This window comes from Xyrauchen texanus, chromosome 42 (genome assembly GCF_025860055.1).
Source record: "Xyrauchen texanus isolate HMW12.3.18 chromosome 42, RBS_HiC_50CHRs, whole genome shotgun sequence".
Classification (NCBI taxonomy): domain Eukaryota; kingdom Metazoa; phylum Chordata; class Actinopteri; order Cypriniformes; family Catostomidae; genus Xyrauchen; species Xyrauchen texanus.
This window is the reverse complement of record NC_068317.1, coordinates 15,710,603-15,727,553: the sequence shown is the minus strand read 5'-3', so window position 1 is coordinate 15,727,553 and position 16,951 is coordinate 15,710,603. Positions and strand designations below refer to the sequence as shown.

The 16,951-nt window shown below is 37.9% G+C and overlaps 1 protein-coding gene across 9 annotated transcripts in view; it reads right to left on the bottom strand.

The window, feature by feature from the left end:
- Nucleotides 1–385: 385 nt before the first annotated feature.
- The window catches only part of LOC127635347 (eyes absent homolog 1-like), a 47,028-nt gene continuing 30,462 nt past the window's right edge, over nucleotides 386–16,951 (bottom strand). For all 9 annotated transcript variants that reach the window (XM_052115309.1, XM_052115315.1, XM_052115314.1 and 6 more), the window contains 6 exons: nucleotides 8,535–8,593; nucleotides 7,745–7,905; nucleotides 7,448–7,562; nucleotides 5,960–6,081; nucleotides 5,172–5,272; nucleotides 386–2,391 (listed from right to left, as the gene is read on the bottom strand). In XM_052115309.1, coding sequence (XP_051971269.1) covers nucleotides 2,311–2,391; nucleotides 5,172–5,272; nucleotides 5,960–6,081; nucleotides 7,448–7,562; nucleotides 7,745–7,905; nucleotides 8,535–8,593 — 639 coding nt within the window. In that variant the 3' untranslated portion in view covers nucleotides 386–2,310. The remainder of the gene's footprint in view (nucleotides 2,392–5,171; nucleotides 5,273–5,959; nucleotides 6,082–7,447; nucleotides 7,563–7,744; nucleotides 7,906–8,534; nucleotides 8,594–16,951) is intronic.

Below are 16,951 nucleotides of genomic sequence, written 5' to 3'. Positions count from 1 at the left end.
TGTTTTCAGATATAAGCAAGTTTCCCCTTCTTAAAAAATTGCTGACCTGATCACAGGAATGAACACTCAATAAATAAAACCTTGAGAGCAGAAAATTGCAGAGCCACAATTTCAATCACTTGGACAAAGGGAAAAATGTGCGTAACAGTTCACAAATCAGTTTTATTAATTTAAACACAATCAAATAATAATGTCAAAAACATCTGTACACATCTTTTTTGCAGACACAACAAACTGTTTCACAACGAGGCCCACATATTGTACATTATTTCCAGTTTGCATTATGATTGCAACATTTAATTATTATATATATATATATATATATATATATATATATATATATATATATATATATATATATATATATATATCAAAAGCTTGCTGTGTTAAACCTAGAAAACTTTTCCCATGTCTACTGTTACCGTGTTCTAGCAGCAAAATGTGATTCCCCGATATGGGGGGTAGAGAGCATAGGTGGGGTGAGGGGGGGTATGCAATAAGAGGGGTGGAATTGTAAATGTGGTGAGAAAACTTAGCCTAGAGAAGACCTCACCTGCAGGAGCCGAGCAACATCATGTGCCGGGAGGGAAAATTAAAAACAGATCGAGTTAGCTGGGAAAATTCACAGTCAATAGCACATGTATGTTCTCAACTCCATTGTGTGTGTGTGTGTGTGTGTGTGTGTGTGTGTGTGGGTGCATATGATCGCCCGTGTCATTGAGTAGTGGCTTTCTTTCTTAAAGTCCAACAGCTAGTTTCCCAGTCCTCAGTTACCTAAGCACTATCGATATGCACAATGAAAATTGTCAGCGATTTCCGAGTGTACACAGAACACATATCAAAGTCAAAGTATAAAGACTACTTCATACAAAATTACACTGGCTGTACAAGAATTTCTGTATAGCACGGGTACAAAAGATAATAAAACCTATTTTAAGCTTGTTTTAAATGCCTGTTATGGATGCTGAGGGTTTATGAGATAGGTACTATGGACATTTATACTCAGTTTGAAGCTTGACATTTAGAAGATTACATTCTTAATGCATATTTCTTATTATGTTGCTAATGTAATCCTTGATGGTTCTTCCTTGGAGTTGGTGTTGTGAGCTACCTTTGGGACTGTGGACACTCTAGAATTCAGTCCTGAATGAAATCCTGACCAGATGAGTCACATTTCATTGTGGAGAGAGACTTGCATCTCTATTTGGATGCAATCTCTCAATGACTTTGAAACAGAGAAGGTACAAAGGAGAAAAACAAACATCACTGAAGAAATTACGAAATTATTGACACTTGACATCCATGCTTTTGGTCATGACAAAACAATTATCACAAAAAAATCCCTTATCTACAATTATTTATTGAACGAAACCTTGAACACATCAACACTTTCAGGCTTTGCACAAGCGACTGTGTGCGAACGCCTTTATGTACTTCCTTGAAAAAGAAAAGAAGCATTGCCACCTTTCCACAGCATGTAGCTCAATCAATATAGGAAGGAATAGTCCAGTGATTACAAATTTACACGCACAAAAAATGTCTTCTGTACACGATTGTCTCCGCAATGTAAATAATGTTCTTTCTTAAATTACTAGAAAATCCATTTTCCTCCATTAAAACTTCTTGGTGTAGTGGAATCAAAGTACTTTGTCAAGTGAAAAGGCACAAGTCACACAAATTGGGCACCTTTTCAGGCCAGTGCCGCTCCACAAAGTCTCAGATTATAAATAAGAAGTGTAGGACATCTAGGGCAATGGTTATCAAACCAAGGCTGGAGGAACGAGGAAAACGAGGGGCCATGCCCTTCTGTCTTTGTACCATTGGTTGAGAAAGATGGAGACATAAAGACACAAAACAGAGGAAGTTTACACTGAGCCGCAATGGGATCTGAGTCCCACTAAGTTCCAAAGGCATCGGTAGCTCAGTTTTTGTCACAGGTGTGAACCCTTGCCGAGTCCCCCGCACAGGCAGGGCTGTAAAACATTTTGATGGCTTTAGAAAAAAGCCAATTCACAGTAACCAGGGCCAGCAGCTGCAGCACCATAAATTCACTCTCCTCCACTTCGAAAAGGTTTAGGGTTAAGACGAATTGCAGCCATATGTCAACACGATGAGCATGTCGCTCTGGTTTTGCTGGCTCTATACTATATGAATTTTAGTTTTTGGTCTGGTACTATTGGAACGCAGACACTTGGGCGACACAGCAGGCTGACGATGCTGATGATGGTGTGGGGTGTGGGTCTGCAAGGCCTGCGCGCAGTCCCAGCGACAGGGCCGAAGCGGGGCTGGGAAGGAACGGCTGTCACAGTGCTACAAGTACTCCAGGTCCAGAGCGTGGTGAAGGGCCATGAGGTCAGAGTGACTTGAGATCCTCCAGAAAGGCATGTTGTGCTGGAGAGACACAAAGAGAGAATTTTTGAAAGTGAAGACAGAAAATAGAAAGGAGAAAGCAAACACAAACGCACCAATGAACACTTCACTTGGAAAAACAATCACACCCATGACATGAGTGGTGTCTGAACATACATGATGGCCCATAACATCACACAAGGATTTCTAAACTAGAAGCACAAAAGTGGAACCATACCATTTAGATAATGCAGATGATCCTGTGCCATCTCATTCATATTATTTGAATAAAAATAATTGTTATAAATAATAATTATAATACTATACATATTAAAATAAAATAACGATACTATGGGTTATTCTCACGAAACCTGACAAAAAATTTCTGATCATATTTAACAAAAAAAAAGTCTACATTTAGGACCATTAAGATTTTTTCAATGTGACATTATTTTCACGACAATTAATTTTTTTTTATTTTACCCAAATTCTCCTTACCGCTATGCATCTGTACGTTAAACTTTGTCCCCCATTGTTTTTAATCATGATTTGCGTTACCGTAATGCTGTCATTACTGGATTACAATAAAAAAGATGCTGTTGTACAATAATGTTCTTAATTAAAAGCTGCAAAAATTAAAGGCAGTACCAAGGAAGTACTACTGTGATGTATAAATACATTACAAATTAAATATATATTTTTTTTCACATTGTGTTAATGAGAATATCGTAATAACCATCTTTTTCACACCACGGTAATAGGGAGGCAAAAATGTGCATAACTGTCATAAAAAACAATTGTCACAATATAATAAAATTTTAATGGTCCTAAAATACGATTTACTTTCTATCAGCAAAATTGTTTCTTTTTGTTATTATAATAAAATAAAAAAATAAAATATTTTTTTTAAATATTATATAAAAAAATTATATTAATAATAAAAAAATATTGAAAAAATGAATACAATTATATATATATATATATATATATATATATATATATATATATATATATATATATATATATAATTTTATTTATTTTAAATATTTTTATTAAGGGCTCTAATTCCAAAATAAATGTCATTATATTTACTATTTTATAATGGTTTTTTTTTCCTGCACTTGTTATCAAAACCTAAAGAGAAAGTTTAACAAGAAAAAGAAATCTAGTGTTAGAGTCCAAGTTAAAATTGTAATAGTTAAACTAAAAGGCTATTGTAACAAGAAATATGTCATTACTGCAGATTTCTAATGTAATATCTTATTCTGATATTTTGCACTTGTTATCAAAACTTTAGGAAATTTTAAGTTTAAGAAGTAGGGGAGGCCCATTAAGAAGGAATCAGTGTTACAACGTGAGATAACATTTTGAAAGTTACACTTGGAGGCTGTAGTTACAAAAAAAAAACATGTAATTATATTTTATTCTGAAATATATTCTGAAATATATTTTTGCTTGTTATCAAAACTTAAAGAAACTTAAGGGAGGCCCATTAGAAAAATGAATCTAGTGTCAAAGTGTGAATGATTAATTACTACTCCTCAGGATATGGTATAATGGCCCAGTGGGAAATAACTATTAAATGCACTATATATACAGCAACTCTGCACAAACTTAGCTGGAGACAACACTGCAAATGAGGCATTGTTCCTGGGAGAGGCCAGAGGGAAATATGATTCTGCCGGAATGAAAGAAGCTTGTCAGCTCCGAGTCCTCTACACACAAACCATTACTGAGTCTTATCAAAGGTATAGCCTCTCTCAGGCATATGTTCCGCTTAGAGAAGTTTGCACTGACCCTTAAAAGACTCTTTTCTTTTGTTTTGTAAATTGTCTTTGCTTTTAACTTTAAAAGCCAGAGATGTTATCTGTCTTTGCCTCGGTCGAGTTATTAACTAGAGGGGAATTGTTTTCTGGGATTCTTTCAAGAGGACAATGAAAAAACCAAACTATACAAAGGTTTGACTTTACTTTGCTGGTTTCATACAAAGTCACCCTTTGACACTCGTCCTGTATCTGACAAAACTGTGCCATTTTATATCAAGCCAGATTTGCCTGGTTTTCTGCATTCCTCTATATAAAGTGCCTAGGACTTATTAAAATCTCCTGTACTGCAGCTAAACACTAAAGGCCTTGGTCTCAGGAAATGGGGCTGACATGTAAAACTGATGAGCAGCTTTGCCCTCTCTAAACTTGCTTGCATGATTAATTGACAACATGGAACTAATCACCTGGCACAATATAATAAAGAATCGTGACAACACTCTCATTCTTACGTGTCTATTTCTAACCTGTCTGAACAACACATAATTAATTACTTTATGAATAATTTCAGGTTCTGTGGTTTACATGACACTTGGCAGGCATTTTGAATATATGACACTTCTTGTCAACAAATGGCAGGTAACATAAATCTTCAAGTTGGAACAACAAGAGGCAGGGGAAACAACATTGAGTGCTTGTCCAAACGCCTCTATTCTTCATTCCTCAATGCTTGTGATTGCACTGAACATCCTAAACATATCGAACAATGATTTAAGCCTCTTAAATGCATGTTTTATTTATTAACTGGTCCCTCTAACATGCCTGAGAGGACTTGTCTTGCATTACACACAGTGCAATGGTGCAGTCACAGGCAGGGACATATCATTATGTAATCTCGCCTCCCTTTGCATTAGAGCTGTAAGGGGAGTTGAGCTGATTACAATGCAAGATTCATTCTCTTCCTCGACCAATTAAACTTTCAGGGAACAGACAAAAGAAATGGAAGGTTTAAAGGAAAAAACAAACAAAAAAGGTATAGAGTTCTGGGGTTCTTCATACCTTTTTTGAGCCTTGCTCCTCCTCCACACCGTCCCCCACCACCACATAAACAACTTTCCTTCCAAACCTCTGAATTACTCTCTCGAAGCAGCTCTCTTTTCCTGGGGAGAAGAGAAACAGGTTTAGTGCAGCAGAAAGCATGGAAGCCACATCCAAGACCCAGCCCTTGTGAGGGCTCTTTAAATACGCAATAAGTTACACAAAATTACGCAGTGTAAACACTTTGCCTTGGCTTGGAGATTCGATAAAATCGATACCTAGATAAAGGCAGTCTGAAATGCATTAAGTGTGTCTTATTCCTCCCAGAATCTGGGACAAATGGAGTTTAACAAGCTAAATCAGCCTCACATGCAAATGCCAGTTTGGGAGGCACGGTGCTCACAACCACGGGATATTGTGCAAGTGGTGGATCTGGTTGACAATGGCCCGAAAGTGAAGGTTGGTGTTTATTTAGCATTTGAAAAAGTGGAGGCCGAGAAGAAAGTGGAATGACATAAATTTGCCGAAGTGGTTTCATATGTAGACCTGAAAAGGAGAGGCCCAGCTCAGGCTGAGCTCCAAGAAAATAATCCCAGCCTGATTAGGCCTCTTCCTGAACATCAACCCTCTCGTGTGTCCACCACTTCTGCAGCCTAACCCAATCACACGCCATGTGTCTCACGCTGTTTACACGTAATATCGCAGTAATTATGGCCACACTCCAATAGCCCACATGAAGAGTCCATTCTCAAGCCACAGACACACACAGGTAGTTACTGTAGTATTGCTGCCAACATCAAAACACTTACCTATTTTGGTGGCGCTATAAATGTTTTCAATTGGAAATACTACTCCCAGGCCATAGAGGAGGACCTTGGCGAGGGCAGGTATAAGCTGTGTTGTGGTCACTAAGATGTTCACACAGTTTGACCTGTAATTGAAAGATACATTCTGTTAAGCTAAAGTGCAGGAGGGTGGACAAGAATAACAGCGGCTTTACAAATGACAAAGCATTCCATTCGTCACCCACAACACACCAGGCAATCTTGACATGATTAATGGACCTTTAATTGTTTGCAAATTATTTCACCCAGAAATGAAAATTCTTTCATAATTTACTCACACTCATGTCGTTAAAAACCTGTATGATTTTCCTTATGCTGAAAACAAAAAGAGAAATTTTAATTGATATCCTGATCCATCTTCAAGTTCAATGCTAGTTTATAGTGACTAATTTTAAAGCTTAAAAGAGGACCCAAAAGTAACATATAAGTAGTCGATGCAACCTTTGTATGACTTCAGAAGACATGGATAGGACTCAATGTAAATTAAGTTGAAATTAAGATGAAAATTTTATTTTATTCATCAAGTCTTGATGAAAATGAACACGAAATTAAGACACAAATTTCATCATACTCTAAATCTTATGAAGATATACGATAATAATTAAGTCGAAATTAAGATGAAAATTCTGTCATGTTTCAAATTTTCTTTATGTATATGATGAAAAGTTGGAATTAAGATGAAACTTGTGTCATATTCCAAGTTTTCTGAAGACACACGATGAAAATACATTTGAAATTAAAGTGAACATGTCATCATATTCCAAGTCTTCTGAAGGTATACGATAAAAATTAAGTCAGAATAAAGTCCAAAATTGCTATATATTCCAAGTATTCTGAAGACATGATGAAAAAGTCGGAATGCGTGTTCATTAGTGCATGAGAGAAGCGTATTCACAGTAGCACACGTGTTCACACTGAAACGTGGTTTGTTTTTAGCGCTAAACAAAAGTTCTCAAATGAACACATGAGTCTCTGTGAACGAGCTTCTCTCAAAGTGCTCATGAATGCATAACAGACTTCTAGATTTTACTGGAAAACAACTTGAACTTCAAAACCTCTTGTTTGTCTTCAGAAGACCTGGAATATGAGGCAGTAGTCGCATTGACTATTTATTTATTTTTATGGGTCTTTTTTAAGTTTTAAAATGAGTCATTATCAACTGCATCAACTGAAGACTGGGATATTCATTAAAACAACTCTTTTTTTTGTGTGTGTTCCGCTTTAGAAAGTCATGTGGGTTTGGAAAGACATGAGGGTGAATCGATTATGGTAATATTTTCGTTTTTGGTTTTTCAGTGCTATAAAAAGCTACCTTCCAAAACAATGAAGAGGCTAAGTCTAGAGAAGTGTTTTTGAGGTATTGAGGTAGAGTGCTCACCAACACTATTCATGCCTCTTTATTTATGTATAACAGAGATGGGCTCTATATAATTTGCATTTGCTAAGGCTTACCTTGAGTGGATTAATGTTAGTGCTTTCAGTGCCAGTGTTAACCAAGAGTCCGTCAAGGCTTCAATTTCTGCTCGCAATTGCAACCAGGCTTCCCTTTTGGCTGGGCCAAGCAGACCTGAAATGAACAGAAACATTGTTTGAGTTGGACCATCCTGCAAACACTTTCAGAAATTTCAAAATTTACCCTGACCAAGTGGTTCTGCATAAGGGGTTATTTGAAAAACTTATGAGTGTGCATATGTCGACACACTATCCCCTCCCCAGCAATTTTAGCAAAGCAATTTATTGGGGGATTACCTCCAACGTTATTTTTATAGGTGGTGTAAATTTCTTTTACTCGTCTGTAGCGGAAGGCAAGCTTTCTCATCCAGTCCACACCTCCTCTTACGCCAGTGGCAAGGCACAGGTTGGCACTAGTGGCAGCAGCGTGGAATCCATCTGTGCTAAAATTATACGTACTAAGCAGAGAGGAGAGAGAGAATGCACATTGAGCTTGACATTTCATAGGAATGAAAAATTACAAATGCAATCTCTTTAATATCTCAGTTGTTTCTCCTAGACTGCAAATAAATTTCAAAGGAGATGCGATATCAACTCAACAACACATATTTCTCACCTAATTATTCCAAGACCAATTTTTTTGTACTTTACTACCGACATGAATTTTATTAGTATACTGTTAAGGCTCAAACTGATTGTTGTGCCACATCTTTCCATTATTTCAACTTCTCAAGCATGTGTGTGCCGTTTATAAAATGCCTTGTCAGGTTAAAAGAATTTCAGCTACTCAAAAACGTTGTCTGTATTCTGTTCCATTTGTTGCACTGAATATAGATGTTTTGAATGCAAGAATGCATTCAGTCTGAATTGCCTCTTTTTGTATGAACTCTCATTTGCATCAATTTTTAACACATTTTTAGGAGAAACATCTGAAAAAAAGTTAATACTTCAATGAAAAAACAACTGAGCATTCAATTAAGTCTCCTGAGCTTTGAAAGAGCAACCTCTGAGCAATATCATTTCCCCCTGTGCTGCTCCCTGAGGGATCCAAAACTGTCAAATGTGTACAACAAGGTGCCAACTCTACCTTAGATCCTGCCCGTTGTCGTCTGACGACACATCATCGATATGAACCTGATCACACTCCTGGAAAAAGAAAAACATAGAATGGACATGGTAAGCCGCAATGAATTAAAATAAGCTGCTTTGATTAATTGTTTTCATGTGCAAAAATGGGTGCAATTTGGCAGCTTGAATCCGTGAATTGAATAATGTCAACAACTGTGGAATTCCCATTTAAAGCCTAAGCTCTCTCCCAAAAGCTCAAATCAGCCCTCAACCCATTCCAGCCCCTAACCCCCCACCTGCTAAATCTTAATAAAAATAAACACAATCATCAGGGGACCGGGGGCTCAACCTATTTGGCCTCTACCACTAGGGGGATCTCTTGATATACACATTTGCCAATACATAAAATCAATCGGGATGGGATCAGCGTGCTGCTGTACACTCTGGTAAGGAAGAAAAGGCCTCACTCTCTGTGTTCGGACTGCTAATCCAGCGACTGGTGCCTGAACATAGAGATAGCTGTGGGATAATGAGAGCGTCTGAGCTACCTTCAGGGTCTCTACTTCTTGGAATGGCTGAATGATTCTGCAGCTCAAGAGCCGATTCAGCTAGTGTACACTGTAACACAAACCAGACTTTCTGGTAAGTGTAACGTACTACAAAAATTGAACCTGATGCTAACCGCCAATGAAATTATGACCTCTGATTGCTGCCGAGCCACACACCAACACAGCCTGAGGCCAGCTTTTGGAGAAAGCAGACTGAAAATCTGTTATTAGTTTTCCATTTATAGTCTGCCTTCCCCTCTCCCTCTGTAAGAGCCATAGATGCTAGAAAGCCGGGCTTAACCATTCCAAAAATCATCTGTGTGTATATATATATATATATATATATATATACACACACAGATGATTTTTGGATATATGAATACAGAAATGACTGAAAATTATAATGTATAGAGCTGATGAGTGTAATATTTTGGATGTTCAAATTCTTTAAAGGATACATTTCTCTTATCCCAGAATAATATAAAGTCTCAACTATAAGGAAGTTGTTTGTAGGTTTATTTGACCCAAAAGTTTAGCATTTTGGTTCTGTGACATTATCAAAAAGTTTTAATTTTTGTGTGAAACTGTAATTTTGAGCTTGACATTGGCTTGACCATTGGAGTGAGTTTGGGGCGGGACTATCCATTTGTACAACCAATTGAGTATGTGGGGAATTCTCTAGAATGTGTTTTTAAACAGTGATTATTTTTGCAATTCTGATTGGTGATGGTAGTGTCGCAAAAATTACACACTTCAGCTTTAAACCACCAATCGTATTTCAACAATTTACATGGTAGTCGAACCTAAGAAGGTGGTATTTCCGTTTAGCTATTATTGAATATTTCCTTTTCATAACTTTAATCCTTTTAATTAAGTTTCAACGGCCTGCTAAGACACTGAAAACACAAAAAGGACTTCCTTGTTTTAACTCAAGCTGAACCTGGCCAAATGCTGACGTTATTGCATTCCTGTCTAATGCTACAGCAGGGTAGGGGTAAGAGCTTCAGACTGTAAACCTTTTTTATTTTACTGGTTCCCCTCTGAACAAATTTTTCATCTCTCTGGATTTGTGGGGAGAGGGAGGGGAGAGCGACGTGAAGAGAAACTCAAACCAGCTGTTCTTTAACATAATTAAAATCTTGACCCCCAACCCCAGCTCTAATGCAGCCATTCTCTCGCCAAGCTTCTCCCAGCAAGCCTCGAGATCCAAAGAGGAAAAGACTTTGACCCTGTGCCCTGCTCCTCCTCTCCAAGGCTCCACAGGCTCAGATAAGGGGGAGGGGGGCTGGAGGGAGGGGGGTTTGTGGGGGGAGGCGGAGTGACCTCACATGGAGAACTTGGAGTGATGCGGGGCCAAGAGATGGACTGCCAATTGCAGCCACAGCTCAGGAACACCTCAACCTATTTGCGTAATCTGTTTCTAGACAGTCAGCATTGGATCTGCAATACATGTGAAGTACCAATTTATTTTTGAAAGAGGACCTTTGGACAGACCAAAATCATTACAGAAAACTGGGGCCTCCATTACAATGTTAAATCATGGCTCACTCACTGGAAAGCATAGTGCTCATCAAATCATTACGATGACAAAATATGCAATATGTCCATGATCATTTGAGATAAAGCGTACATGATTTATAAATCTAATTGAATCTATAAAATTAATAAAAAGCACTGTAAAAAACAGCAAGATCTCATGAAAATTATGCTATGTTATTTTTGTAAAATTAAATTATATGTTTCATACTACGTAGCGTGGCGTTTAGAGGTAAAACACCCACTGTGTGGCGCTAAAAGCAAGATATATTCTACCTAACAAATGAGGATTTTAATGCTAATGCTTGAGTTTTAAACTAATATGCGTTTTATAAAAAAACTTTTTTGCTTAAGCAACCACAAGCCATGTAAAAATCATCAATATCTAAACCACTGAAACTATAAACCAGAAATACATTCCAATAGTGTTGACCTCATTAGGGCCTCTTCATACTGAAAACATTTTTGTGTCCATTTTGGACCATTGCACAGCGCGTCGTAAGATTTGCAGCATCTTGGGATATCTGCATGCTGTGCCATTTACTTTTTAAATGCAAGAATGCATCTGAAAAGCTCCTTAGAGTGTGAGCAGCTGGCATGTTAGAATCTCACTTCTACCACCAACTTTGTCGGAACTACCGCATGTTAACATTGTCTTTTAATTCAACGGTTATTACGACACTCAATTAACAGTTGTGTTGTGGGCTTCTAGACCTCCTGGAGGAAAGTAAGGACAGAGAAAGAATGTACAACGTCTTGCAATTACTGCACACAGCTGGGGCCCACATAAACCACTTGACTGCCACTCTGGTAGCTGCACCAAGCCCCTAATGGAGCCGACTGTTCCTAATGTCTTATAGTAACTCACGAGACTCATTAAGGCAGCTTCTTAAGCACTCGTAAACACTGTTAAGCCTAATGGCCAAGGATAGGTCAGCTTTAAGTGGTTAAGTACCGCATGTGGTTGATCTTCAAGGGTGGCTGAAGGTATCTTCAAGACGGTGTTATCTTGGGTTGAGATGCTATAAATATTGCATTATGTATACCTTAATGTAGGTTAATTGAGAGCTGGGTGTAGGAACTCAATTGAGATATTGGGCTTTGAGATGGTAGAGGAAATGACAACCGAGCATAATCCAGTGCAAATAGGTCTGTCTGTCCTTTGGTTGTCTTCATTGTAGTTCTTTACTCCTCCTTCACCAAGTAGTGGTTCTTACACAACCTACAATCGCTCTTAACTAAGACCAGATGTTCCTACTGTAGGCTGTGTAAAGATCCTCCTCTGCAATCCATACATAATTACGTCTTATACAAACACTTTGTCTCTCTGTTTAATTCATCAATGTTTTTGATCATTCCTCTTGTTCATTCAACTGTCTAAAGGTTCTGGTTGCAGAAAGAAATCTAAAGAAACTAATCCATAAAGAGCTACTGTGCATAACTGTGGGAAACAGCAAGAGGGGCCTAACAAACTACAAAATAAACACCTTCAAATCAGCTCTTCTCTATTTCCATTCTCTCACTCTCATTTTCCTTTCAGTTCCTCCTTTGACTATCCAGGCCTTGAAAAACCTTTTCATTTATGCGAGCTATCAGAGCCTTCTTTGTTCGCCTGGCATCTGTCATTAAGCAATCAGGCCGGACTGGCTGATTCTTCCTGTTGGCCAGAGGAAGGGCTTTGCTGCTGACTGCTCAGAAGCGAGCTGGAGAATGTCAAAAAAGAAAATGATTATTTAAAACTACAAACCTCACTTTCCCTTGCGTCCTGGTGCAGAAACTGGAAACATCCATATTGCATTACTCCTCTGGCTACCTCCTAGTTTCTCCTAGCTCTTTCTCTCTTTTTTCACTTCGCACAGGAGGTAAGGGGCTTTCATCCCTGGTCGTGCCTTTTGCCAGAACTCAGCTGAAGCTTACTGCCGTTCTTTGGGTCTGTTTCAAAACCTAGTAAGCTGCCTCACTACCTACACAGGCAGCAGCCGTCTATTGCAGCATCTTAAGGGTCCATTAACGCAGCACAACAAATAGAACATAGTGCTGGTGTCAAAAGACAATTTCTTTTAATTTGACACAGCATCTAAATACATGATGCTTCTGCATGACACACAAAAAAACGGGGCACAACACAGTCGGTGTGAATGACCCCTAACTGTCAGGAAACATCAAGTGACTGATTTGGAGTGCTCTATATAGGCGGAAACTCTGCGTGTCAACAAAATAGCATTCCTCACGCACAGTGCAAGGGAGATTAATTTAAATATACTGTATGTGATGCAAGAATAATATCGCAATAAGGTAATGACTGACCATGAGCTGGGCAGCTCACATAGAACAAATACATTTTGGGTAAAATAGTTGTTTTGTATTATTTTAAACCATTTTTATCTATACCTTTCAGTACTGAATGGAAAATATCAAAAAACAGCACAGATCAACACCATAACGTGTTTGGTGCAAACGACCCCTAACTGTCCTGGAACCTTATGAGTGACTGATTTGAAATGCTCTACATAGACAGCAACTCAGTGAGTCATTCAAATAGCAGTCCTCATGCAAAGTGTGCTGGACTTACAATTTATTTCAATACAAGTGACATGAGAGGAATGACCCATTACTCTAATGAGCATAAATATACAGGATACACACTCATTTTGGGTAAAATAGTAAGTTTTCTATTATTTTTACTCACTGAATTTTACCCACTTATTTTTGAACTTACTGAATATACCATGTATATTTATAATAAATATGTATCTCGCTTTGTTCTCCATGTTGAAAATATTTTTCATAGAGCTTCTTAATTATAGTGCATTATAGTGTTGCCTTCTGGAGAAGTATACAAACGATGATGATACCTTAGCATAATTTAGCTACCCAACTTTTGGAACAGCCTTCTCGACACAAGCGTGCCTAGGCAGCACACTAGGTTTTGGAACAGAGATTGAGTCTAGAGAAAAACCGACTCCCCATACAGGTGAGCAGCCTAGGTAACAAAGGCACAGTGTGAGTGATTACAGCCATCATCACAACATTCCTCCAAGCCTACAAGCTAAGTCCATGTGAAAAAGCCCAATCCATGGTTCGCAGGTTCTCAATGCTGCCAATCCATTGGCAGGGTCTGTCATCCCCCCATCTGTGAGGGGGGTTCATGACCCCAGTGTTGGCCCCCCCATCACTTTCCCACCACAGTTGGCCCACACTAGGGTGAGAGAGGTAGAGAGGTAGAGAGAGAGAGAGGGAGGGGAGCAGCTTACCTGTGGGTCAGACACAGGATATGGAGAACAAAGAGAGTTCTTCAAACCCACTTCATTCCAATCCACAGTTTGTGCTTGAAGAGTCATGGAATTCAAACAGACGGGTAAAACAAAGCTCTCTGGAAACATAGGTTTCTTAAAACCAAAGCTTATCACACTCTCATATTAAGATGGAAAATAGTTAAGTAGACTAAAGTAAAGTGAGTTTGATGGCGAGAAGATGATGGAGAAGTTGTATGGAGCTCAGCTGGTCTGAATATATAAAAAGCATTGAATGCTCTAAAAAAATGCTCTTGTAAAGACATCTAATAAAGAGGCTACTCAACACACAGGTACTACAGCCAAATGTTCCACTGCACTATATTGCATTACTACCTTATACGTGTGATTCCAGTTAAAACAAATGTCTATCCAACTAGGACGACAAGGAAAAACATGCTCTTATTAATCCTCTGATGACATGAGGATTACATCGACATTTTTACATTTTCGATAAATAATTTAAATGTAAAAATTAATCAAATATTTATTTCTATATTCTATCAGAGGTACTTTTGTAGCAGCTTTCAAACATTTCTTTGTTTGAAAAACACCTAGACAGACAAATGTTAGGAATTTGCATTGATGATGAGCAATCGGTTTCAAAACCATCTATTGTCATCACATTGTTTGTAACACTACATCTTCAATAGACGCACAACCCTTATTGCTTTTAGGCCCCGGTACTGTGGGATACTGCGGGGTAAGAGGGGCCGGCGCTGAGAGAAGATGGACAGGAAGACTTTAAAAGCTCTCCTTTCTCTCTTTAGTCATTCCAAAACACATCAGGGCTCCTGCCTAGGGACTTCTGGAGCCCTGACAGCCAACAGACACTACCTGCGTCTAGACACAAAAACACATTAAAACCACAGAGTCAAATCCTGTTCCCGGGCACACAACACGCGTAGGGAAAGTTATGATAATGACTTATTTCACTTTCAAAAGAGTCACTCCTCTATTTTGGTTTGGTCCAAAGAGCTCAAGGAATTTTGATGGAACATTTGCTTGTGGTATTGGCCAGAAATACTGTATATTAAATAAAGATATATCTATGTGTATCTAAATAACCAACAACAAAAATGAACTATAATAGCTGAATTGCAATGGAAAGATGTTATAGTAAAACACTGATGTTCTTAAAGTGACAGGAAAAAAGATGCAATGAAAGTGAATGATGACTGAAACACACAAACATCAGTACTGCCTAACATCTCCTTTTTTGTTGCACAAAAGAAAGTCATATAATTTTGGATCAACTTGAGGGTGAATAAATGATGATAGAATTTAAATCTTTAAATTCATAAAACTTCACAAAAAGTGACATTTTAATGGTGAAACGTAAATGAAAAAAGTTACATTTTAGTGCAAAAAAACCCAACTATTTTTAATTCTAATTTTAACCTCAACAAAAACACATGAATGTCACATCTCTGCTCAGTCCCATTTGCTTACTGTAAAATGATAAGTGAAGCCCCAACATCCTAGAGGTGCTAAAAACCGTCCTGGGCTTTGCAGTGTCACTGGTTTGGCCTCAGGTATGCATCTGTGGAGGTGTGGCTGGGGATAATTGAAACCATTCCCACTCCGGCCGAGCAGAGCACAGAGCCAGGGAGGAGAACTCTGTCCTGCAGACGGCTCTGTGTTGTTTTCTCTCCCAGCGAGCCGTGGCCCTTCCCCGCTGTGAGGGAGCACAGCCGGGCCCCTGAGATGCACATTCCCACACACAAACCCGCACTCCACCTCTCACCGAAACACAAGAATGCTTTCATCCCTAAAATGTCCTCACTCTCAGGTCCACGCAGCATATCACACAAGCTAGGGGTAATTGCGTACAAGAGTTGTGGTACAACCAGAAAGAATCATTTCAAGAAAACCATTTTCCATGCTCTTATGCAGTTGATCATTTATTGTTAAATTAGGGATGGAAACAGTGTCTTAACCCGTGAAAAGAACTTTTAATCTATAATTGTACATAATTCAATATTTTACAGAATACAAGAAAAATAATACTTATTGTGCTATATTGTCTACTAAATTCTAAATTGTTGAATTTTACTGAGGTTTACATTCCAAGTCTAAATTGACTATAATAGGTGTGTACATTATAATAGTAATAAGAAATAAGTAGTAATTATAAACAGTTTTGATAATAAATTAAAATGACATTTAAAGAAAAATACAGTTTTGAATTAAAAGTACTGATAAAAATAATGAATAAATGAACAGGGCATACATATACAGAATATAACTACATATTACTCTGTATATTTACATTACTGACAAATATTTTACAGTTTAATAATTTATTATGTACAATTTGCACATGTATATTTATAAATATAAATATTGAAATAATAATGAGCCTAGCTTAGGAGTGAACACATATTTTGCACATGTGCACCATGGATAGCACAGGAACACATATTGTGATTAACAATTTAGTAATGTTATTTGCTAAATTTGCACGGACATTGCACACACTATTTTATTTCGAAACATGTAGTCCCTAAAAATAACTGCTAAAATATTCCTCTCATGAAGAATTCTGAATCAGTATACTGCAATCAATACAAGGATCATATTGCTGACAAGTATGAATTATATTCTGCCATTGTACAATATCAATAATTAAGTGAGCCAAAAAAAACAAGACTGTGTGTTTTTTCAAAGACCTCTTCCGAAGACCAAGGTTTTGTGCAATATCACAGTAGTGTGTGTTGTGTGTGTGTTTATAAAGTACAGTTGATCCTTTATGACCTCTATGGCATGCCATTTTATTTTTTTAACTTTATTGATAATTATCAGCAATGATCGAACTCTAATCACACACACTCAAGAAATTGGGGGGAAACAGATAACACAACCACTCAACTGCACAAAATACTGTAGTGCAACACAACACAATGCAACATGACCCCAATGCAACACAACACAAAAACAGACAGATACTTTAATCAGAGAGGACGTGACCACAAGAAAAATTACCGACAGTATCTGGATTACACACCACCAGCATTTACTAGATTCTTACTTCTGCTTTCTTCCCAAAAGTGTGCACT